The sequence below is a fragment of the Argentina anserina genome, chromosome 2 (genome assembly GCF_933775445.1).
Source record: "Argentina anserina chromosome 2, drPotAnse1.1, whole genome shotgun sequence".
In the NCBI taxonomy this organism is placed as follows: Eukaryota; Viridiplantae; Streptophyta; class Magnoliopsida; order Rosales; family Rosaceae; genus Argentina; species Argentina anserina.
Genome location: NC_065873.1, coordinates 29,166,278 through 29,189,006, shown reverse-complemented (window position 1 = coordinate 29,189,006; position 22,729 = coordinate 29,166,278). Strand labels below are relative to the sequence as shown.

Below are 22,729 nucleotides of genomic sequence, written 5' to 3'. Positions count from 1 at the left end.
CACAATGGGATGTCGGGCTCGGGGGGCTGCATGATACAGTTACAAACAAACATCACTTTGGTTTGGGACACCCCTGAAAAAAAAAACCTTTTTATAAGCCTTTTCTAGTTTTACTTGTTAAGAGAATACCCTTCGCTAGTATTAATTTGTACATCGAGCCAGTTAATTCAAGAGGTTTGTCCCTCGCTAAGGCTGCTGCTACTACTATCGAATCGTTTGTACATGATGGAACACTTTTCCGATCACAATTGATCGTAACCCCGGTTAGAAACCGTAGACGGGCCGCTGAATATACGTTGGCCGGTGGCCAAAATCTGCCGGGGATCGAACTCCATCTTCCGCTGGTAAAACCGAGGCCACTTATCTCCGAAATGGTCCATCCATTCTTGCTGTGTTGTGTAGTGGGGGAGGTATTGCTTCACCTTGATCCCTGCTTTTTCACAGAACTTGAATATCTGACGGTTTTGATTGGTCAGGTACTCCAACGTATGAATCTCGTCCCCGGAATCCAACGCCGATCTCAGCAATGCCACCAGGTAAAACACATCCTCATCCGGCGTCACCACCGAGCTCCGCTGGTCCCACCTACACAATCAAAAGGTAAAAACTAAAACCACCACCAAACGCCAAAAGCAGCGGCATCGTATAAGGTGGTTGGGATTTGATGCTTCTGATCGAGTGAATCATCATCAGAGTGACATGTCGTTCTATGCCCATGCAATGCAACGATGCATTGAGCTGTGTTTTTCTGGAGCTGTCTACGTTAAACGACATGGATGCCGTCGTAAACTTGATTGGCGCTGTTCATTCATATATGAAGCTGTGTTTTTGAGCTGGGAATTAGAACTTACTTGTCTTTGTTCATAGGGTAGATGAGGACCGGGCCGCTTGTCTTGTTTCCCAGTATGCCCTTGAAGACTCCCTCGTCGAAGTCAGAAATCCTTGATTTGGGGACAAAAAGGTTGAGCCAAGGATGGGGAACATCCCACAATCCCTTGGACCGGAGCTTCAGCTCCGCCTTGTGAACCCGGTCCAAGAAATCCACGTAAGGAAGATCAGTAGTGAACACTGATGTCGGTACGAAATCCAGTTTGTTTAACAAAGCCTCTACTTCCTGCGAGAATTTGAAAATGAAAGAAACCCAACTCATCAGACCTTAATTTGAAGGGTTTAATAAAATGTAATCAAAGTACACAAATATGACCTAAAGCTGCTACCAAACAGATGCTTTTGTCAGGATAAGTGCCATTCTAATTAGTTCCTAGCTAGCTGCTTAATTAGAAGAATAATACGGTGGGTGGGCGGCTTAGATTTGGTAATAATATAATTAGAACAAATTAAACAAAGCTTGTATTCAATCTTAGGTTTTGGCATACAATAATAGATCACAGATCTTCCAAGTTTACTTGCGTGTGTCTGATACATTATTATAGTAACAAATTAATGAGTATATTACAAACTTAAAGACTCTAATCTCAATCATATAATAGCTTTAGTACGTAAAACACCAAAAATTAGCTAGCAAATTAAACTATACATGCTATCATTGGATTAAATGTGAACAATGCCAGGCCTGGAAGCTACTCTAACCAAGCATAAAACAATGTGATGTACGTTAATCATCTAGTCTTTAATTAAATTCCTGGAGCACCAACCATCCGATCGGTGGTCTTGCTTGTTTAGTATGCAGGTTGCTAGTGACCAGACCCTTGATTAATGTGTCCAGATTAACGACCATATATGCTTTAGGGTTCGCTATCTGTTTTGGACAATTACCCTCTCTCTCTCTCTCTCTCTCTCTCTCTCTCTCTATATATATATATATATATATATATATCTGTTTTGGATAGGCTGCTTCTCTACTTAATTAACTTGCAAGCCTTAAATTCTATCTTGACGAATTAGATCCACTGAATGCTGCTTTGTCTTATAAAGGCTAGGAACAATAAGGTGGCCAATTAAATTAGTAATCAAGCGAATAAGCATGCATGTAAATATGTATATACCTGGTCAATAGAATCAGCTGTTGAATCATCGTAGTTTTTGGTTATTTCCAAGCAATATAAAACACCACCATTCCCATTAGAATCAATGGATGAAATTTTGACAGGATTCCTTGGGGAGAAGAAAGATGACCTCCAGTTGTTGATGAGGCCTTCGTCGACAATAACGAAACCCTCAACGTAATCAAATTTCTGGCTGCTGGGTTGCCCATGCAGAGAGATCAGATATTCCTGGTCTTTGGTAAATGCCGTAAAATTTGAATACAGTACTCGGATCCACCTCACCTATTGACAATAAGAACAAAATACTAATTAAACTAAGAAGCAAAAAAGAAGAAACCAGATTATAATTAGCAGCTAGCACGTACAGAAATGGGACACGTCAACAACATCGCCAGCTATGGAAGAGCCGTTGAATAAGCATTCGAGTAAATGGACTACACATTTTATTCGATATCCCTTAAAAGAAGTACTTCAAAGGGGAAGGAAAAGGGAACCATTAGGTCATGATATCTAAGCTTTTTAGGTTTTGTGGCTTTTGTCCAACATAAACAAAAACCAGGAATTACTTCCTTTCTGCAAAAGCAGTATATGAATGTCTATCTGTCCCACTAACACCGTGGAAGGCGGAACCAACCAGATTATAATCTGTAGTGAAACAATCATATAAGTTTTGGAAAAGTGAATTGTACCCTTGTGGGTGCTGGTTCGACGGCAATTCTAGCCCTAGTGATGATTCCAAACTGGCCAAGCCCTCCAAGAACAGCGTGGAACAGCTCTGCGTTCTTCTCTTCTGAACATGACAGGAGTTCACCTTTGCCTGCATCGCAGCATTGGCTCACATGTTAAGCATATTTCAAATCACACATGCTGATTAGCAATTTCGGGTAATAAGGCAGACGATTAACGACAACAACTACATGATTTTAGAGTACGTACTGTTGTTATGTCACCAATAATATCAGGTACATAACAAAAAAGAGGCCATGTGATGGTATATCTTGTTGTACCAAAGAAGTGATTTCATCAACTACCTTGCTACTTTGGACAACTCTATTAATTAGCAAAAACAAATAATTGTACCGAATTTGTGCTAAATGATTGAAACCAATAGAATATCACGAAGGAACGGACCTGTGACAACGTCAAGCTCAAGAACATTACTAGTCTGAGGTCCATGATTGAAAGCTTGGCCACTGATTCCGGCGTTGGAGAGTGTACCGCCGACTGACAAGTATAAATAGTCCGTCCACGACTTGGGGGCGAGTCCATACTCCAGCGTTGCCGCCAACACCTCTATCCACAACTCTCCTCCCCAGGCGTCCACGTACAAACCTTTCTCTGAGACAATTGGACCTGCCTTCTCGCTCCGGCCGGCAGCAATCTTCCCCGATCCTGCGCGGTTGCCACCGCTCATCTCCACCACCACTCCATTTATCGCCTGAGCCTGGCCGTTGATCGAGTGTCCATGCCCGCGAGCTGAGACTCTGAAGCCATTGGCCGACGAGTACGCGGCCCTCACGAGCCGTGCTACGTCTTCCGCCGAAGACGGGTGCACAACGGCCAAGGGCTCCGCTCTACTCATGAGACCGAAGTCCTTGGACGCCGTCTCCACTTCCGACGGATCCAAGCTGAGCTGTCCCTCTACCGCGAGACGGAGCAGCTCTGCCGGGTCCATAGTCAGTCCTACCGTAACAAGCAACCTACATATCGCGAATATAATCAAAACAAGCTTCGTAGCCATCTTGATTGTTCGTCTTCTCTACACAACACCGGCGGCGACGGGGAAGGTGAAGAAAACAGTAGAAAGGAACCTTGAGGCAGAGATGTTGGGATCTAGGGGTCGTGAGGAGAACGTAAGCTGTGATTGGCTTTATTTTGGAAGCAACCAACATGCACGTACGATGGTCGATGGACGAGTGTGAGTTTTGGTTGGACCATACACTACTGATGCATCACATTCTAATAATACTATTGAGGCTAACGAGGAGAAAGGAAATCACAGAACGATTCAACCGAGTCGAGCCTGGCAGTGTTTGTTTCTGTGCTAGCTGGTTAAGTTCTCTCTGCGCTTGTGTCTTGGATATAACATGCAGGTCCTCAATTTAAAGAACAGAGGGCTCGGGGAGGGAGGGTCCCCTAACACGTGTTTGTTCACGTGATAGGGTGATGAACACGTGTCGGGAGATAGAGTATGGGACATGATGGGAGATGATATATCCACACCCACTCTTTGGGGGAAGAGGATGCATGGGATGGGGCCCAGGGGTGGATACGGAGGATCTGCGTGGGGACACGAGCAAGGTACAGTCACGTGGGTGCAGACACCGGCGACGATGTTAGGCTTATGCAACAACGGCGACTAATCAAGATTCTCTGGTTCTCTTTTCCAAAGAGAGCTTTTCTTAGGGTTAGGGCTTTATGATCCTCATCAGACTCCAACCAAAGCGGATATTTCCTTTTTGGTTACCTTTTGTTATCGGAAAGAATGTTTCTTCATTCACATCTTTAAGAATATATACTGGCCTCACCGGAAACATGACACAAATCGGTGATCGAAATAATATTACACTGTATAACTGTATTAATCTTTATACAACGTTTAGAGAGCCAATTTGCATAATCTTTGGTGCCCGGCATGTAAATGCACGACTATATGTGAATAGTAATCCTACTTTAATGTGAGTGGTTGAAATAGATAACTTTAATATAGAATATATAGACGATTAAAATTGCATCATATTCTTGCACATACATACAAGAACTTTTAGCCAAATTGTACTTTTGGCCAATTTGACATTATTTTCCACAAACATGTAGCAAAAATTAGGGAGAACGCAACCCAAGCGAGAATATCTCCAACTACATGATTAAGAATAATTAATCAACTGATTGTTAATAAACGGATAATAAATACTAAATTAGTATTCTGATTTTTTATTCAAATATGAATTATCAAGTTCTAAGAATATCACATAAATCTAACCCTTGGATTGCATGAGGCTAGCGGGAAGTTATGATTTGCCAAAGCTAAGGTAAAATACGAGAGCTTAGCTGATCAAGACAATCACACACAACAAGTGGGTACGTGTGTTTGGAAATTAAGTAGTCAGTTGGATCATTAAACTAATTGAAGTCTTACGAAAAATGTCAATTTCGCTGCTATGAGCTCAAGTGGGTTTCAATTAATAAAAATGGTAGCCACTTTTGGATTATCTGAGCTATATATATATAAGTATAATTTCTCCATTTAATTAAGTAGTTAGCTGATGATAAATGCAATAGATATGCCGATATGGAATACCGACTAGGAACACTTTGGTGGATAAGAATAGAACGAATGATCGTTTTCCAAGTGTTCTTATTCTTGATCCAACAAGCTACCTGCTTCCAAGGAGTTTTCCATGCCACTTAGTTGCGTGGAAGATTGTTATACAGCCTTAATTATTTTCTAGGAAAGATAATTATTCACCTTTATCTCACCATGTCCAACGTACATAATGGTGTGAAACTTTCATGACTCGATTTCGTGGAAATGGGAAGAAGAAGTTAAGTAGCAGACGTTTTTAATTATACAATGACGATCGACATCTCCATACTGTCAATAGCAAATGTTGTTTCACATCGATCGTATGGGGCCTGTCAGCGTCCAGTCGATCACTACGTATCTTGATCGTTTTACATCATGGACCACTTAATAATTGCTTGTCTAAAGTCTAGACTAAGTAGTTTTGAATTAACTATAGATGTACGTGGTTGCTCATATTTCAAAGTTATTTTTGTTTCTTTCCTTTTCTTTTATGAAGGAAAATAAAACAAATAGTACGTATCACAACTCGACTCATTTTACGTCCGTCGAATTTTAAGATCGGGATGATTTTACGTTCAATTAAGATATATAGGGTATCTGGTGTGATATTGCTTGCACTTGCATAGTTCCTGGGCAGTAGCCAACAACATCAAATAATTGGCCGGTGTTGAAAATAATACGTACATAAACCAGATTGATATTGACCCTGTTTGAAACGATCGGTCATGGACGTAGATACGCAATTCCTTCTTCTTCTTTTTTCTTCAAAAAACATGCCCACATGATCAGATGGGCACGCCTTCATTAATTTGTGATTTGAATTTTTGGTGTGAACATTAATCGAACACCATTAATAGTTGGAACTTAGATACCATATCGACACAGGAAAATACCTTGATCAAAATGTCAGATCGATCATGCATGTAAACGAGGAAAACATTTCGAAGTCAAGACCCATCGGTTTTTTCCTTAATATTAAGCCTTGAATATGAAGTCTTGTCTCTGTCGGGATGACACAGCTAGCCAAGAACAATGATCGAGTGGTTTAGAATATCTCCAACAGCTCTTTTAAAATCTAAATAATCTTTATTATAAAATAAAATTATTAATTTTTAGCTCTAACAACTTCTCTAAATAGTTCTCTATAATAGAGAAAATGGGAAGAGAGATAAACAAAATATCTACATTTGTAGAATTTTCAAAATCTGTATAATTTTCAAAACAATTTATAAACTTTATTTCTTACCAAAACAAATTCACTTTTTATCCTAAATAATAACAAAAAAAAGGAATGATTTATTACTCATTTTCTAGTCTTAGTATAAATTATGACATTATGAGATCAATGTAATTTTCATTTAATTATACACATTTTCGTTTAATTTTATACAATATAATAGAAAAACTGTTAGAATTGAGGTATTTTTTTAATATAATTTGGTGTTTTCACCCTCTATAATAGATAATTTTGAGAATAACGGTTAGATATGCACTTAATAAGCCTGAAATGCGAACACTAGCTAGTCAATATTTAGAGCCAAATTATTTTGATTTGTCGATGGAGTGGTGCCTAAATGTCTTTGAGACTAGCTTAGGGATTGCAACACGAGGTCCTGTTTTGGGACCAAAATACCTACCAACAACTTGGACGCACTCCAGCAATTTAATACCCAATTGGTTTGGTCACAATCCAATTGGTTAATATATAATAATGCATGATTTCCATAAGGTAAGGGGTAGTAGGACACGACTAATTAACACTAGCTATTATTCAGCTTCATAATGAATTTCAGATGGACGTTGAGTAAGCTTGATCTTAGGGTTTTCTATTATGGCGCGTAACTGATATGCGGTTGTGTTGTGGAATTTCTTTAGCAACAAACGTTGCCTCATCCTCAAGCTGATCAGTTGCCAGACTGATGTTTTCCTAGTTCAATTTAACTTAACGTCAGAAGATCGACATAGCATAATATGCTTGATAATGTTCTTATTCTTTTTTCTTTGAAAACGAATGTTCTTATTCTTTAATTTGTTAATTTGCTACGACCTAGCAGCTAGGGGTCCTAATTGGAATCTATTATCACTATTTAGGTACTAGTTTCCCTAAAGTATATATACATTAATTATGCCATAAATAGTATCAACTTGGAAAAATGCATGGTTGCTATATAATTATTTAAGATTGACACGAGCGTATTGCCCAAATTTTCTATTATGCAGCTCTCTAGACTAAATAAGTTTCAGGTACGGTATAGGGAATATACCCAATTATAAACACTAACTGTTTCTCCCAAATGATCGATTATCTCTTAAATAATGATAATGCGTTGTGCATGCATGTTTTCCTTATCCAGATTATATACCTGCTTTTGTTGTAAAAAAAAAAGATTAACTAGGTTTTTTTTTATGCTTATTATATGCTTGATAATGTTCTTATTCTTTAACTTAACGTCAGAAGATCGACATAGCAACCTAGTTTTCAATAATTCATAAAAAAAAACCTAGTTTTCAATAAAATTGATTGAGTTCTATATGTAATTATCTATAGCTATAATAAGCTCATTAGTATACACATACATTGTCCAACTAATTCTGTCAGGCATGACCATTATAATGCAACTGACCACTTTTCCCCGTTTAAATTATATATATTGTTTGGAAAATAAGTGCAAACATATGATGCATGGGAGGTAAGATTGAACGTCATGTAGATGATCGATCGAGGATTTATCAATAAGTTCCACAAAAAGAAAAAAGAAGAAGAAGCAATGCCATTCTTTTTATACGTACAGTATATGTATATTGTTTAGTATGTTCCTCTTAAATACTAAAACATACTGCAGATCGAAGATTAGATCTAGAGATTGTGTACTCATATAGATCATTCAAGTCCTGCGAATAAAATCTGCTCCTGAATAGCCAACTCGATCGATCAACCGGACTATTTTCGGTTTTCGGCAAATATATAGTTAGCTGGGAAGATTCGAGATGTAATGAATATAAAGGAGCTAGTGTTTGTTTGTAAAGTGGCTGTGATCGAAAAAGAAAGACATAATTTTGTCCATTTGCTTATTGCGCGCTTCGTGATTTGCTCATGTTGCTGTCTTGCTTTTTGAGTTTGAATTTAACTTGATGCAGGCCATCTTTTAGAGCCAGGAAAGAGGCAAAACCAATGTACAAATTAAAGTGCAGCAAATCAAAGATATGAATATTGGCTACAAATTAAGGACCTACAGAGCTTTGGCTTTACAGGCAAGCTGCTCAGTAAAGCAATGCACAATCTCCTTTGTGTTACTGAGAAAGATAGCAGCTAGCTCTCACTGCCATGCATGCCCGGCCTCTTTTTCCCATCCTGACACCATTATATTGCATCTTCTTTACATCAGATTCTTCTCCACTCCTTTTCTATAGAGAATATAACGACTAATTAAATTGGAGCAGAATCGACCATATATAGCTTGATCTAGGTATATATATATGTAATATGTGTTACAGACTCGTGTAGCCTTTATAAAAAGGAAACAGCGCGCAGTGCTTGCAATCTTAGATATAATTAGCGAGAAAAGTTGCGCGCTTTCCTTAGCTTCTGTTTTCCTGGTTTTCATTACATGCAGGCCAATACCGATCTTCGATTTTGAATATTCATTCTCCATTTTTAATTTACAGGACATCCAAAGCCCCTGGTAATCTGGTATAGTGGTATAACCCTAATTAACAGGGGAGCTGTGACAGCTCAGGTAGTCGACCAGATGAGAGAATTTAGTTCTTCAACATTATTAGTTAATTGGCCACCTAATTAACTAATAGTTTGTTAGCTAGAGATCGAGTGACTCCACGTTGTTGCTGTTAGGGTTTGTTAATTAGAAGGATGCTGCATAATTGCACATGCATAAACGACAGGAACTATCTGAAAGCAACACAACACAGCACAACGATCATTTTTCCTTTATTCTTCTCAAATTTTTTTTCTGTATCAAATATATAGTTGCGATTCCCACTTCTTATATTTATCTCTTTCTCTTCTATCATACAATCTAACAAGATTCGTTTTCCATTTATTAAAATGCATGGATTTTTCTACTAAATGCGTCCTAATAGTCTTCTTTAAAAAAACTCAATTATAGAGTAAACAGTCTGATACAAATTAATTTATGAAATCTAGATTCTCTTTATCCTTCTCATAGCACGATATAAATCGAATAATACAAACCTCGATATAATGCAATCGAGCTTGTAGTCTTGGTTTCTGTCAAGTAAAATGTACCCCTTTGCATCATCTGGTCCTCCAATGATCCATTAATTATACCCCTTGACCTGCATGCGCTGAAACATATTTGATCCCCGGCCGTAACCCTATATGATCGAGAACTTGATACATATTATGCTTTTATAAACTACCATGTATTTTAAACAAATTAAAGCTCTGAAGCGCTTGCGTTCCCCCATGCACAAGATAGCTAAGCTACAGGAATAAAATCTAGAACAGAATCTCGGTCCATCATCTAGGGCCTAGCCTCTGTGTATGGTATAAGAAATATAATAGCAGTCTGCCCTGGAGATTTCCCCAAATCCATTTTGTTACTCGTAAACAATTAGTTGCATCAGATCTGACATCATTTGCTCACAAGTGGTACTGGTACGCGAAGTTAAGTTACATAGGTCTCTGTTAAACAGCGACATGCGTGATTCATTGACCAATTGCACCGATATTGTCCCAACATAGTCACCTCACAGGTATTGAGTTTTAATCTCAAAATGTCTCGGTACAATTAGTTATTATCCACCCACTTATAATCTCTATTTTATTTGTCACTTCTTAGATATGAGATCTCTCATCTCCAACACGCTCCCTCATATGCAACCTAATTTTTAGGTATGCACGTGACAGATTAACATCCCACACACTGAGATGAAATAAACCAAGGTCCAGTAACTAACGACACTTAGTGACCATCCAATCGGAAAACCCTCCGATGACATGATAATGGCACCCATCATGACCCATGACAAAGTGACACCCAATTCAAGCCCACTACAGATTGAAGGCGCACTGGAGAGGGACATGCTTTGATACCATGTTAAACATCGACAAGCGTGACCCATGGATCAACTGTACCGATATTGTCTCAAATTAGACACCTCACAGGTGTTGGGTTTTAATCACAAAAGACCTCGGTACAATTAATTATTATCCACCCACTTATAATCTTTATTTTATTTGTCACTTCTTAGATGTGAAATCTCTCCTCTGCAACAGTCTCATGCATTATATTTCTTTTCTCTTCTTGGCAAGAGTCTCTTAGCCATGCTTATTTATTTCATTTTCAGCTGTGATCTATGGGCATCATCCAGTTTTACATTACAACGAATCGACCATATTGGCATAGAAGCGTGGATCAACTTTTTCCAATGACGTCATTGGATTCTGATGTGTGAGGAGTTGTGTTGTAAACTTGTAATATTATTTTCTCAGCCCAACAAAAAAAACGAAGAAGAGCAAGTATGTGAGGCCTATGCTTTTATACGATGAGCATAATGTCCCAGATGAACAAAAGCTAGTTCATGTAAAAATTGAACAACACTTGCTGAAAGAGCAACATGTAAGAATCTAAAGACGACATCACCAAATCAAACACACACACACATCAGAAGTTCTACCGATACTGAGAAGACACGGTACAAGCCGATCTATCGTACCCTTGGTCGTTTGGCGTATAAATAAGTACAACAATATGTGTGCTCACTGCCTCAGGCTTCTGCCCGATCACAGAGCAAGCAAATGCAAATAAGGCACCTTCGCCTAACCTAAACGTAACTGATGGTCGCACAAGTTGGCACCGGAAATATACAATTTTTGGGTTCTTCTAGCAAAACGTTCAAGTTCAGCATTGGAGCTACGAGTAGGAGCCGCTTGTTTGACCTCCATTGGACTAGCATTTGGCACCTGATTGAAGAATGAAACTAGTAAGTTGATTTAAGTGATTATAGTCCAAAACCAGAAGGACAGCAATCATGATGAAATTTCTCACATTGTATCTAGTTTCTGCACCAAATTCAGTATGCTACGTTGATGGTCTGTTCGGCACTGCAGGATACAAAGAACAGTTGTACACCTGCGGAGCATATGCACACTTAATTAACACCTTATGAAGGCACGTTGAGGAGGACTTTATGCACATATAAACATTTTGCAAATTAGCTTGTAGCAATATCATATTTGTACGTGTGATGAGTTACAAGATGCTAATTTCTCACCTTGTGTTCGGTTCTTACATCACCCTCTTCATCTACTTTATCAGATTCACACCACTATTACTGGATTTGTCCGACTTTAAGGTGAACTTGTTAGGCCTCGCTTGTTTTACCACCATCGGTGCTGCTTGTTTTACCACTGTCGGCTCTGCTTCTGTTACCACCACCAGCGCTTGTTTTAGGAGATCATAAATTACCACCTTCGGCCTATGATCTAGCACCTGATTGAAGAATGAAACTAATAAGTTGAATGATGAAAGAGCAAAACCACAAGGAAAGCAATTATGATGAAATTTCTCACATTGAATTCGGTTTCTGCACCAAATTTAGTATGCTGCGTTGATCGTCTGTTCCGCCATGCAGAATACTTTCCCAAAGGACGGGCGTTGTACACCTGCAGAGTATACGCACACTTAACACCCCCTGAAGGTATGTTGGGGAAGACTTTGAGTACATATGATCATTTTGCAAATTAGCGTGTAGTATTGTCATATATGTGTGCAGTGAATCACAAAACGCTAATTCCTCACCTTGTGTTCGGAAATAAAAGCAAACTCTTCTGCTACCTCATCAGATGCATTCCTTCTCCATGGTTTCTGATGGCAGTAAAGTTGTAAGTCATTGTTTGTACGACGTAACGGGTAAGTTCTTGAACACACATTTCCCTATATCAAGTAGAGCAACCGATGAACAGGTCTGGAGTAATTTTAATCCGCATGCCATAGAAGGGTTTATACACATAATTATCTTTCATAATAATTGTTAGTGCTCGACCATATCATATATATGAACCTGATTCCGAGCTCCAATATTGACCCAAATAAAGATAGATCGAACCTGAAAGATCCTCCATGCACAGTAACTTTATTCTGCAGAAGAAATTACATGCCTCTCGTCGTGCCTGGATCTTAGATTCCATAAAATGTCATTCCATATGCAGCACAGGGGAAAGAAGGGATCAATCTTAACACCTGTCTCTACAGAAATCCAACTTGTATCTTTTTACCTTCATCAATAGTCAGATTGAATGTAGTGCGGAATAAGTGGAACGATCTTTTATAGAACTTTTTTTTTTCTATCTCTCCATTACTCTTGATTTTCCATACGAGAAGTAAATTTTTGGACTATATTCCTCTATATCTATTTGCTTCTTAGGGTTGAACATCTGCTTGAACAATCAAAATTGTGTGACTGCTCGACTAATTCAATCAGGTACTCTGCTGAACTAAGTTATAAGTTTAAGCCTGCAAGAAGATAATTTCCTTTTTTTTTTTTTGCTCGGGTATCAAATACGTATATATCCTAGCCCCCCTGATAAACTCGACTCCTATATACGAGAAAACCAAACTGTAAAGTACTTCATCAGTAGATGGAACTAGATTATCTTAGACGCAATAGCTAGTAACAATAAAATAAATAGAATTGATAAGTGGGAGAAAAAAATTGCACTGTACCTGTCATCAAAATGCAGCAAGCAGGAGGGGTTAGCCTCACATCTCCGCAGTATCATGTCTAAGTGTATATATTGCAATCTCTGTTTTGCGTGAGCCCATTTCACTAGTAGTGGTATGCAAATACGCAGAAAAAGTTAACATCTTTGTATTCATATATAATCAATCAGATACATGACAGATACAAGGTTAAGTAGGTCTGCAAGAAAAAAGGATCGCATGCGGGATATTCACCTCTAGAACATGACAATCCCTTCCAAAAAAATCCTGTTTCAAGTATCACCAATCTATACAAGTCCTAGATCATATCTCCCCCTACCAATAATCGCCACAAGAACAACGCCCATTACTAAAATGGTGCCAGGACATTGAATCACTTAAATATATATCACATCCAAAAGCCGCCGATAAATATTTAGCTGTTCGATGGCAATCTCCACAAATTCTCAGATCTTTCACTATCCTAATACTTTTGGGTATAGATGGGGAGCCAATGAGGGCAAAAGCAAGTGCAAGTTTTTCACTGTGGACCATGCTGATTCCCTCCTCTTCTTCTTCTGCAATACCAAGCCCACAACGAAAATCAGGTTCATTTGCCTTTTCTGCTATGTCTTGTAACCACAAGTTTACATACTTTGAGCATAATTTCGACCTATCTCCTGCAATAAACGTATGCACGGTGTTGTTAACTTCCATCCAACACTGACCAAGAGATCTCTTTATTGTTGCATTCTCTTTATAAAACCTTCTCAATTTTGAGGTATCATCCGGTTTCCCGGATAAAGCATATGCCTGCAACATTAACTGTTGAATCAGAACATTTCCTGGTTCCAAGTCAATTAAGTGCTCCCCTGCATGAATTGCCAGGCCAAGATTCCCATGATTTCTGCATGCTGTGAGTAAGGCAGCCCAAACAGAGGAGTCTAGTTCTATTGTCATATCTTCAATGAACCCCATTGCTTCTTGAAGCCTACCCGAACGTCCATATAGATCCACAATAGCTGCATAATGCTCTGGACCTGGTATTATTTGATACTCTTCACTGATACTAGACAGAGCTTCTGTTCCCTCGTGTACCATTCCAGCAAGACTGTAAGCATATAGAATACTTGCAAAGGTACCTCTGTTAGGTTTCAGCCCCAACGTCTTCATCTGGTCAAAAAGATCAAGTGCAACATCTGGATGACCATGTAAAACATAACTAGAAATTGCTGAGTTCCAGGTGATAATATCTTTGGATGACATTCTATCAAATATGGTTCTGGAATACTTTAAGTTTCCTGATTTTGCATAAGTGTCTATCAGAGAATTTGCAACAGGGACTTCAGACTCCAATTTTCTTCGAAATACACTACAATGGATCTCTTTTACCTTTTTCATGGCAACTAAACTCGCACAAGCAGGGAGGATACTCAACAATGTAACTGAATTGGGACTAACACCAAAGGCCTGCATCTTCCTGAATATCCTAAGTGCCTCGTTAATTTCTCCAAGTTGTGCATAACCAGCAATAAGAGAGTTCCACGATGCTGTATTTCGCTTAACTGTCCCATCTCGTTCCATAAAATGGAAGAGATCCATAGCTTGATCTGCATCTCCATTCTGAATATACCCCGTGATCATCACATTATACGTGATGGCATTAGGTATTACATCTGATTCCTGCATCTTCATGAACAGTTCATAGGCCTTACCACAGTACCTAGCTTGACAATATCCCCCTATCATGGAGTTCCAAGTATACACATCTTTCTCTGAGATCATATCAAAGACCTGCTCAGCAGCTTCCAGGTCCCCACACTTTGAGAACATGTCAATGAGCGAATTTCCAACGAGTACATCATCAATGAGACCCATCTTCACAGCAAAAGCATAAATCTCCAAACCTTTTGCCAGCGATTTCAAAGACGTGCAAGCAGAGATTGCACTAGCAATCGTAATGCCATTCGGTTGCACTCCCGACAATATCATCTTCTTCCAAAAATCCAACGCCTGATTCGTCCTGTTGTTCTGAGCAAACCCCGAGATCATAGAAGTCCAAGTATACACATCAGCACTGATCTCACAATTCTCCATCTTCTTCATCAGCTCCATGGCAACATCACACTGCCCCGACTTGTTAAAACTCGAAATCAATATATTCCAAGTAACCAACCCCGGTTCAATCCCCTGTTCCATCATTTCATCAATCAGCCTACGAGCTTCCACATTCTCACCCTTCCTGCAATAACCAGATATAACACTGTTCCAGCTCACCCCATCCCTCACTTCCATCGTCTCGAAAAACCTCCTCGCCGACTCCAACTCCCCACATTTCGCATAAACAGCCAACAAAGCATTACTAACATGCAAATTGCCACTCAAACCACACCTCACCACCTGGGAATGCATCATCCTCCCCGCCTCCAAGTCCCCACAGTCCCCACACGCCTGCAGCACTTTCGGAAACAGAAACCAATCCGGCAACACTCCATCTCTCACCATCCGCCCGAAAAGCTCCACCACCTCGCCCCACCTCCGGTCTCTCAAGCACGCGCCGATCATAGCCGACCAGGTGTACAAATTCCTCTCGCGCATTTCGTCGAACACCTTGCGTGCGTCTTCAATGGACCCGCATTTCGCGTACATGCTCACCAGCTTGGTCTCCACGAAGGGGTTGACTCCGTCCACCGCGCCGATGCTCCGGTGGAGCTTCCGACCTAATTGGATAGAATTGGACTCAATGCAGCCCTGGAGGAGGCTCATGTAGGTAGTCGGAGGTACCTTGGAGCCGGTCTGGGCTAACGAGTCGAGGACGGCGACGGCCTCGGTGAACTGGCGGTTCTTGCAGAGGAGGTTAAGGGTTTCTAGGGGCGGAGCTTTCTTGGAGAAAGTGAAGGTGGGCTTGCCGGGTCGGTCGGGTTTGGAGGGTATTATGGGAATTAGAGGGTTGGATTTGCATGGGAGAGTGAAATTCTCCATTTTTGAAGGATTGGAGAGAGGTGTAAAGATTTTTTGATGTTTCAGTTAGTTCATGACTGAAGTATGAAGCAAAGATTTGCAGGGTGTGTTTTCTGTGGAACTCACTGGATTGTGGAATAGAGTTTTAACCACTATTATTCGGCCACGTGGAAGCATAAACTACGAGTGAACAATTATTATGGATTTACAAAATTTATCAAAACAATAGTAATAGTCCAGCATGCACAACATCAACATTCCGTTGTAGTCTAGTTGGTCAGGATATTCGGCTCTCACCCGAAAGACCCGGGTTCAAGTCCCGGCAACGGAAATGGTGGAATTGTTTTTGCCGCAACAGGAAAAGGTATTATTCTGGAAGCAAACTCTAATAATGGTGTACAAATTAAAGTTGAGAGCTTATAAACTTTTGTGTTCTGTGATAAACTCTTAGGCTGAATTAGTATAGAAATGATCAGAATTTCTTGAAGAGAGAAATCCTGGAGGTTTTCTGAGTGCTTCCCAGCCAATGTTGCATATGAACTCCGACGGAATCCAAATACAAGCTGCTCCGGCCATGGAAGCCAACTACCTTGCCCTCAGTGGTAGTGGAAGTGAAAAAGGTTCCGACTTCCTCTCCGAATGGACCATACTTGCCTCTGCTTGTGTAGAATGTCAGTGACTTTATTATCTGAGGTCTCTCATTTTTACTAATGCAACCATAATAGCCTGATATACAAGACAGCACTTCATGTGGATACTCCAATTTTATCTGCAAAGTGTTAAACAATCACAGTTAGATTCACATAAACAACGAAGATTATTCTTTGGATCCGGGAATAAGGTGTACATACTCGATGTGGGGAAGTGCCTCCATTGCCTCCATGCTTAACAGACCAAATGAACTGACCGCTTCGATCATATTCAATCTGCATTGAGCAGATTCCTTCTGCTGATCTTGTCAAATGTATCTGCCTGATACCGGTAAACACTCCATCATCCCAAGCTCTCCCTCCATCTCCACCCCAAGGCCCCGGTCCAAATGGAGCCGGTTCCTTTACCACCCCACAACTAACCTGCCAAAAGAAAGAAAAAAATTACTTGCATACCAATCATCCTTACTCCACTGTCAATTAGTTTAAATTGGGTTGGATGCACTTACTTCTTCAAATGTTCCTTTTTTTGTGCAAACTAGTTTGCTAGACCAGTGAGAATGATCTATCTCAGTAATGGCACCTGCAGGTTCCTTTGTCAACAAAGCACCTGCAGGTTCTTTTTTCACCAAAGCACCTGCAGGTTCCTTTAGGACCATAGCACCTGCAGGTTCCTTTGGGATCATAGTGGTGATGGCATTATGAGAAGAAGTTGTGAGAGCCAAAGTCGGTGACTTCTCGGTATGAGTCTGAGTAGTCTCAACCTTCACCCTTCCCTCTATAACATGGACTCCAAAAGCATCTAGGAACAAACCGTTCCTCCCATGAATTCCAACAATTTTTCCTTCTTTGAGCTGAGTGCTGAATTGGGTGCCTTGTTCTTCTCCATATGGCCCGTGCTTCTTCTTTGTCGTGTGAAAGCTCATTGACTTGATCACATTAGGCCCCATCCCCATTACAGGACCAAATGTTCCAGTGATGTGAGTCAAGATTTCGTTCGGATAATCAAAAATGATCTGCAACAGAATTGTAATGTGTCCAAACTGCATAAGTAACTATGCAAGTCATTGCTTAAATTGAGATACAAGTATAAGAACCAACTGACCCTGTCACTTTTGTATCCTCCAGTTCCTCCATGTTTGGATCCCCATACAGCTCCACCATCGCAATCATACTCGACCTTTATGTAAACAACTCCTATGTTCCTGGACAACTTGATTTGTCGAATACCTGAATAAACTCCATCATCAAACACATAACCACCACTCCCTCCCCAAGGACCATATGTCACCACCCCTTCAACCTTTGAAGGAAGTCTCTCAATAGTTGGAGTCTGCAATTAAATTTTTTCATGTTATATAATTGAAATTGAAAGAAAAAAAAAAGATCCGAGTCTAATTTTACCTTGTGTTTGGTTCCTTCATCACTGGAGTCTTCAGAACTAGAAGATTGCCTAGAGAGATTTTTAGGCACTGATACTACAGGTTTAGTGGTAACAGAATCATCCTTGGGTCTTATAGCAAGAAACACATCACAGTTTTGGAGCAGTGAGTAGCCAGCAGGCATGTCAGTACCACCAGACATATAATTGTACTGTGTGTGAGTCATAACTACCTTTGAGAAGTGATTTTGATCATTCTGAACCGGCTTGAGGTAAGCTCCAATTGCATCAAGATACCAGCCAGACTTCCCATGAAACCCAACAATTTTGTTACCAGGTGTTACTGGGAGGGAAAAATAGGTTCCTTGTTCCATTCCAAAAGGTCCATAAGATCTTTTGTTGCTTATGAAAGTAAGCGATCGGACTGAGACAGCTCCCCAGTCACTTATCTTACCATAATGTCCATGAACTGAAGTCAAAAATTCCTCTGGATAATCAAGCTTCACCTGCAGTAGTAATATGTTAGCTAGCTAGTTTGTAAAGTACTGTTAATAATATACATGGGACTAAAATGAGGGCTAACCATGTCTGTTTTCCAGCCTCCATTTCCACCATGCCTGTCTGACCAAAATGAGCACCCTTTGCTATCATACTCAATCTGGATGGAGTCAACCCCAGAGCCATGAGCTATCACCAACTGCCTCACGGTTGAGTAAACTCCATCATCCCACATGAGCCCGTTGTGGCCTCCCCATGGTCCAACTGATATAGCTTTCTTCTCCGTTTCCTCAAATGTACTCTGTATCATTTTAATGTACATGTAGTACTCTAATTTGTTAGTTACAAGGAACAAGAATTGCAAAGACAAATAAATGATTTGCAGAATACGTATACTTAGTTACCATTTCAGTATAGTGATCTCTGAGAGAGGTGGAAAGCTAAGTGATGTTGTGGGTGAATGAGATTGAATGGCAGCTGCAATGAGAAGAGTGAGTATAGGGAATGAGGAATTTATACCAAGTAGGTGATGATATAAAAATAGAAGAGTGCAGAGGAAGCTAATTCTGTTTTCCACTATGGAGCGATGGGGTTCCAAGTTAAAGCATCAAATTATTCAAATCCTGTATGGTGTAGGATTGGTATGATCGCCATATGTGTTAAAGAGCCTTATATCTTTTCTTAGCTAGATTGCATTAACTTTTTGTCCAGTCTATTTTACAGTTCTATCAAAACGAAATAATATTGTGAAACTGAAACCAGCACCCACTCACTCATGAATAGAGGAAAGCTTGTGTGAAACTGCGAATATAGGAAGCTAAACTTTCTGGTGATAAGAGTATTAAATTGCAGGAGGATAATTTAGATACGCATACGTACGTAATCTGAAAATATCTGATATATGTAATATGTTCAACCTTGTTCTATTCCATAGAATTTTCGACACGTACATGACTAATCAAGAATCATCCTTTCAGAATTTCTGAGGCACAATGTTCTTCTTTCTGGCAATCTTGGTTTGCTTTAGAACATACAAGAAAGAATCTGGTTAGTTTTCCCACTTGCCAATGTATTGATTATTGACCACAATTTCTGTCCTCAGTCTACTACACCAGTTTAAATCAATCCAGGACAGTGTGCTAACTAGCTAAGATTTATTGTGAACAGTTTATCGAATACATCCATTAATTACCATATTCTTCTTCTGTTCTATTACATATATCTGCAGGAATTTGCAAATTTAGTTGTGTCATCATTTAGCTGTGAATAAAGTACATACTTGATGAGTTGATGAGACAACTCACAACTCATATTTTTACCCTAACAAACAATTTTAAGCTGGTCTGTCTAGCTTTATGATAATCATCCACATATTTCTCATAATTTCATGATGAAAATTTTATTAACTCGTTCAACTACAACTCAGAAGTATGGATATGGCTACATCCAAACTAATATCATCATCCTCATCTACCATGGAGTTTAAAAGAGGATCCAGATTCTCAGGTACTGAGGCAAGAAGAGCTGCAACCTTGTCTTCCTCGGTGATCCTCACCTTCGAGTCAGACAGTTCCTTTAGCAAATTGTTGAACTCCGTAATATGGTCATTCATTGTTGTATGTTCACCCATGGTGAACCTATGAAGCTTCTTCTTGAGGTCGATCCGCTTTGCGCAAGTTTCTTCATTAGAATTTTCAAGTTTTCCCCAAATCTCCTTTGCAGACGTTGTTTCACTTGTGATGGTAGACTTGATCTCCTTCGGCAGATAGCACCGAATTATAGAACAAGCATAAGTATCAAGCTTACGCCACTCGTCCTCCTCCATATGAGAGGGTTTTCCATCCAAAACAACATCCAAATCCTCCTCGGCTAAGATGTTCCTCACTTCACGTTGCCATGTCCTCAAATCGTTCTTCCCATCATTTTTATCGATGTAATCAATTTCATGCATCGTGAATTGACCTAGTTCTTGTGCTTTGATCTCACTAAAGCCTGAGATACTACTTGCATGGCGATATATATATATAGTATATACTGTAGTCTGTGTATATGTTCTTAATCTGCAGCTTACCTTTTCTTGCTTTGCAATATTGATTTGAGAAAATCTGAACATAGTATCTTTAAACCATGAAAAAGAAGAAGAAAATCACCAGACTTGCCGATTTTCTTTTACCATCTTTTTCCATAATGAGAAACTACAGAGCGTCCTTTATCAAAAGAAGTAACTAAATCCACAGAAAGGATTTACTTCAGCTAAATTATTCTTCGTAATCGCAATATGATTAAGAATACACAAGTTTTATGATCGGAAAAAATCAACTTAAAACCTTTGTGACATGTTCGCCATCTTAAGCAGTAAACTATTGATATACAGCGTGAGCAAGGGTGCTTGTTTTGTGTTGTTGCTCGGGTTGCTTGTGTGTCGATTCAAACAATACTTAGTTTTGCCTGCACCAGCCAAAAAGAAACGAAGATTTCAAACCAAAAAACTGAAATAATCGTCATGGCTTCATAATGTAATTCACCACCTTCAATTTGAAGACAATATCATTAAACTGAAAACTTCATCATAATGTTTAGACTACTAATAATCAAGGAAGAATAAAGGAAGAAACTTAGCAGACCATGGTTGGTCTGCTCTAACTGACCACATCCACTCATATAATGACACCTGCTTGTTTTTACAAAACTAACGGAGGGGACTTCCTTTTCATCAGACTTCACTTGTTCAGATGTCTTCTCTTCCTCAAAATTCTTGCTATTGCCTTATATCTGTGTTCAGTGTGTTATACACTGGTTTTGGCCCATAACTTGAGAACATTATGATTCACAACAGCCTGATTATCAGTAGAACTATGTTTCATGTATGGTCGTATATATGGATATCAATTTGCAAAAGGAATTTAATATCCACGGGTGAATATGAGCACAGTGGATCAATGGTAATACCATGACCTTTTCTTTTCTCCAAAAGAATAGCAACGCCACGGTTTTGTTTTGGGGTAAGAAGAACCATTGTACTGGGGAATGAGTTCTTATCGCCACGGAGATGGAGATCGATAGAGAAAGAGGCACAACATCATTTGGTTTCGACAGCAAAATGAAATAAAGTTGCAGAATAGACATATGTCATTATATGGCTGTGGTCAGGTAGTGCTAACCAGGACTGATCTGCCAAGTTTCTTCCAAGAATAAATACATTCATAATGCCATTATAAGCTAAGCCTGATGCATTCGACCTAAGTAATATGCTTTATAAATTCATACTAGTATTCCTCAATTTCTTCAGCTCCAGTTTGGGGCAGTGATTCAGAACATGTCCGATTTCGTGACAGTAATGACACTACAACTTTATTATTTCTGGACTTGGACGATCCAGAGGAACTCACTGCAACTCCACAGAAACCCTGATCTTTGTTTACTCCAGTTTTCGCTTCAGCACTCCTGTTCTGATTTCTGGTCACTGCATTTCTATTCTCATTAAAGAGGAGCATTTCTTCGACATCATCACAGACTGCAGTGTCCTTGGCATACAGCATTCCCATCACCAAGTCATTATACTTCTCAGGAAGAGAAGCCAGAAGAATCGAGACCTTGTCTTCCTCACTCAGCTCCACATCAAAGTCCGACAGCTCCAACACCCTCCTGTCAAACTCTTCAAGATGGTCCCCAAACTAGTAGTGCTCTCATCCATCCGCATCTTGTATAGTTGCTCCTTGAGACTGATCCTCTCAATGAAAGATTCCCTTTTCAAATAAATCCTTTCAAGTTTATCCAAAATGTCCTTGGAAGTGTTCCGCCATTTTGTGTTAAAATGCGACAAGCGTTGGTCCGTTGACCAACTGTACTGATATTGTCCCAAATTAGCCACCTCACAAGTGTTGAGTTTTAATCACAAAATGGCTCAGTACAATTGAGTATTATTCACTCACTTATAATATCTATTTTATTTGTCATTTTTTAGATGTGAGATCTCTTATCTCCAACAATTTTTGGACATCTTCGGATAAATAGAAATCTTCCTCAAAAGTATTGATCATTAAGAAATATATGGATTATGCAGATGGATCATTATATTCTCATTAGTCATTAGGAGCAAATGTTTGCTCACTTGCGGCTGATTTTTATAGCAGAAAAGTTGGCCTACATAACGTTCAAATGCCAAAGTCTTAATCAAAACTAAATTCAGCATTAGCTACCTACACATTGAGCATTGAACATCCTCTTGATCAAATTGTTATTTC

At 39.5% G+C, this 22,729-nt stretch overlaps 3 protein-coding genes and 1 non-coding gene across 4 annotated transcripts; 1 reads left to right on the top strand and 3 right to left on the bottom strand.

Moving 5' to 3' along the window:
- Nucleotides 1–91: 91 nt before the first annotated feature.
- Nucleotides 92–4,068, bottom strand: LOC126782624 (cytokinin dehydrogenase 5). Its single transcript, XM_050507906.1, has 5 exons — nt 3,138–4,068; nt 2,696–2,823; nt 2,007–2,288; nt 852–1,114; nt 92–585 (listed from the first exon to the last, which is right to left on the bottom strand). The coding sequence occupies exons 1-5, from the start codon at nt 3,745–3,747 to the stop codon at nt 243–245; spliced, it is 1,626 nt and encodes a 541-aa protein (XP_050363863.1). The 5' UTR covers nt 3,748–4,068; the 3' UTR covers nt 92–242.
- A 6,902-nt stretch (nt 4,069–10,970) lies between these two features.
- LOC126783480 (pentatricopeptide repeat-containing protein At1g19720) lies at nt 10,971–16,026 on the bottom strand. Its single transcript, XM_050508956.1, has 8 exons — nt 13,251–16,026; nt 13,020–13,122; nt 12,403–12,472; nt 12,096–12,230; nt 11,867–11,959; nt 11,569–11,786; nt 11,343–11,426; nt 10,971–11,257 (listed from the first exon to the last, which is right to left on the bottom strand). Exon 1 carries the CDS (start codon nt 15,975–15,977, stop codon nt 13,332–13,334), a length of 2,646 nt encoding a protein of 881 aa, XP_050364913.1. The 5' UTR covers nt 15,978–16,026; the 3' UTR covers nt 10,971–11,257; nt 11,343–11,426; nt 11,569–11,786; nt 11,867–11,959; nt 12,096–12,230; nt 12,403–12,472; nt 13,020–13,122; nt 13,251–13,331.
- Nucleotides 16,027–16,210: 184 nt separating this feature from the next.
- On the bottom strand, nt 16,211–18,956 carry LOC126784644 (jacalin-related lectin 3). Its single transcript, XM_050510121.1, has 7 exons — nt 18,890–18,956; nt 18,571–18,786; nt 18,011–18,493; nt 17,712–17,939; nt 17,116–17,622; nt 16,808–17,029; nt 16,211–16,725 (listed from the first exon to the last, which is right to left on the bottom strand). The coding sequence occupies exons 1-7, from the start codon at nt 18,890–18,892 to the stop codon at nt 16,429–16,431; spliced, it is 1,956 nt and encodes a 651-aa protein (XP_050366078.1). The 5' UTR covers nt 18,893–18,956; the 3' UTR covers nt 16,211–16,428.
- On the top strand, nt 16,215–16,287 carry TRNAE-CUC (transfer RNA glutamic acid (anticodon CUC)). Its single transcript has one exon. It is a non-coding gene; the product is annotated as a tRNA-Glu (tRNA).
- Nucleotides 18,957–22,729: the final 3,773 nt, after the last annotated feature.

What these genes read in the sequence shown, in the direction of transcription:
- LOC126782624 (XM_050507906.1), bottom strand. Translation starts at nt 3,747, where the DNA reads ATGGCTACGAAGCTTGTTTTGATTATATTCGCGATATGTAGGTTGCTT. An exon ending in TGAGCTTGACGTTGTCACAG is followed by an intron (nt 2,824 to 3,137) that starts GTCCGTTCCTTC and finishes GCTGCGATGCAG; the next exon opens with GCAAAGGTGAACTCCTGTCA. An exon ending in TACCCTATGAACAAAGACAA is followed by an intron (nt 586 to 851) that starts GTAAGTTCTAAT and finishes TTGATTGTGTAG; the next exon opens with GTGGGACCAGCGGAGCTCGG.
- LOC126783480 (XM_050508956.1), bottom strand. Translation starts at nt 15,977, where the DNA reads ATGGAGAATTTCACTCTCCCATGCAAATCCAACCCTCTAATTCCCATA.
- LOC126784644 (XM_050510121.1), bottom strand. An exon ending in GAGGCTGGAAAACAGACATG is followed by an intron (nt 18,494 to 18,570) that starts GTTAGCCCTCAT and finishes TTACTACTGCAG; the next exon opens with GTGAAGCTTGATTATCCAGA. An exon ending in GAGGCACTTCCCCACATCGA is followed by an intron (nt 16,726 to 16,807) that starts GTATGTACACCT and finishes AACACTTTGCAG; the next exon opens with ATAAAATTGGAGTATCCACA.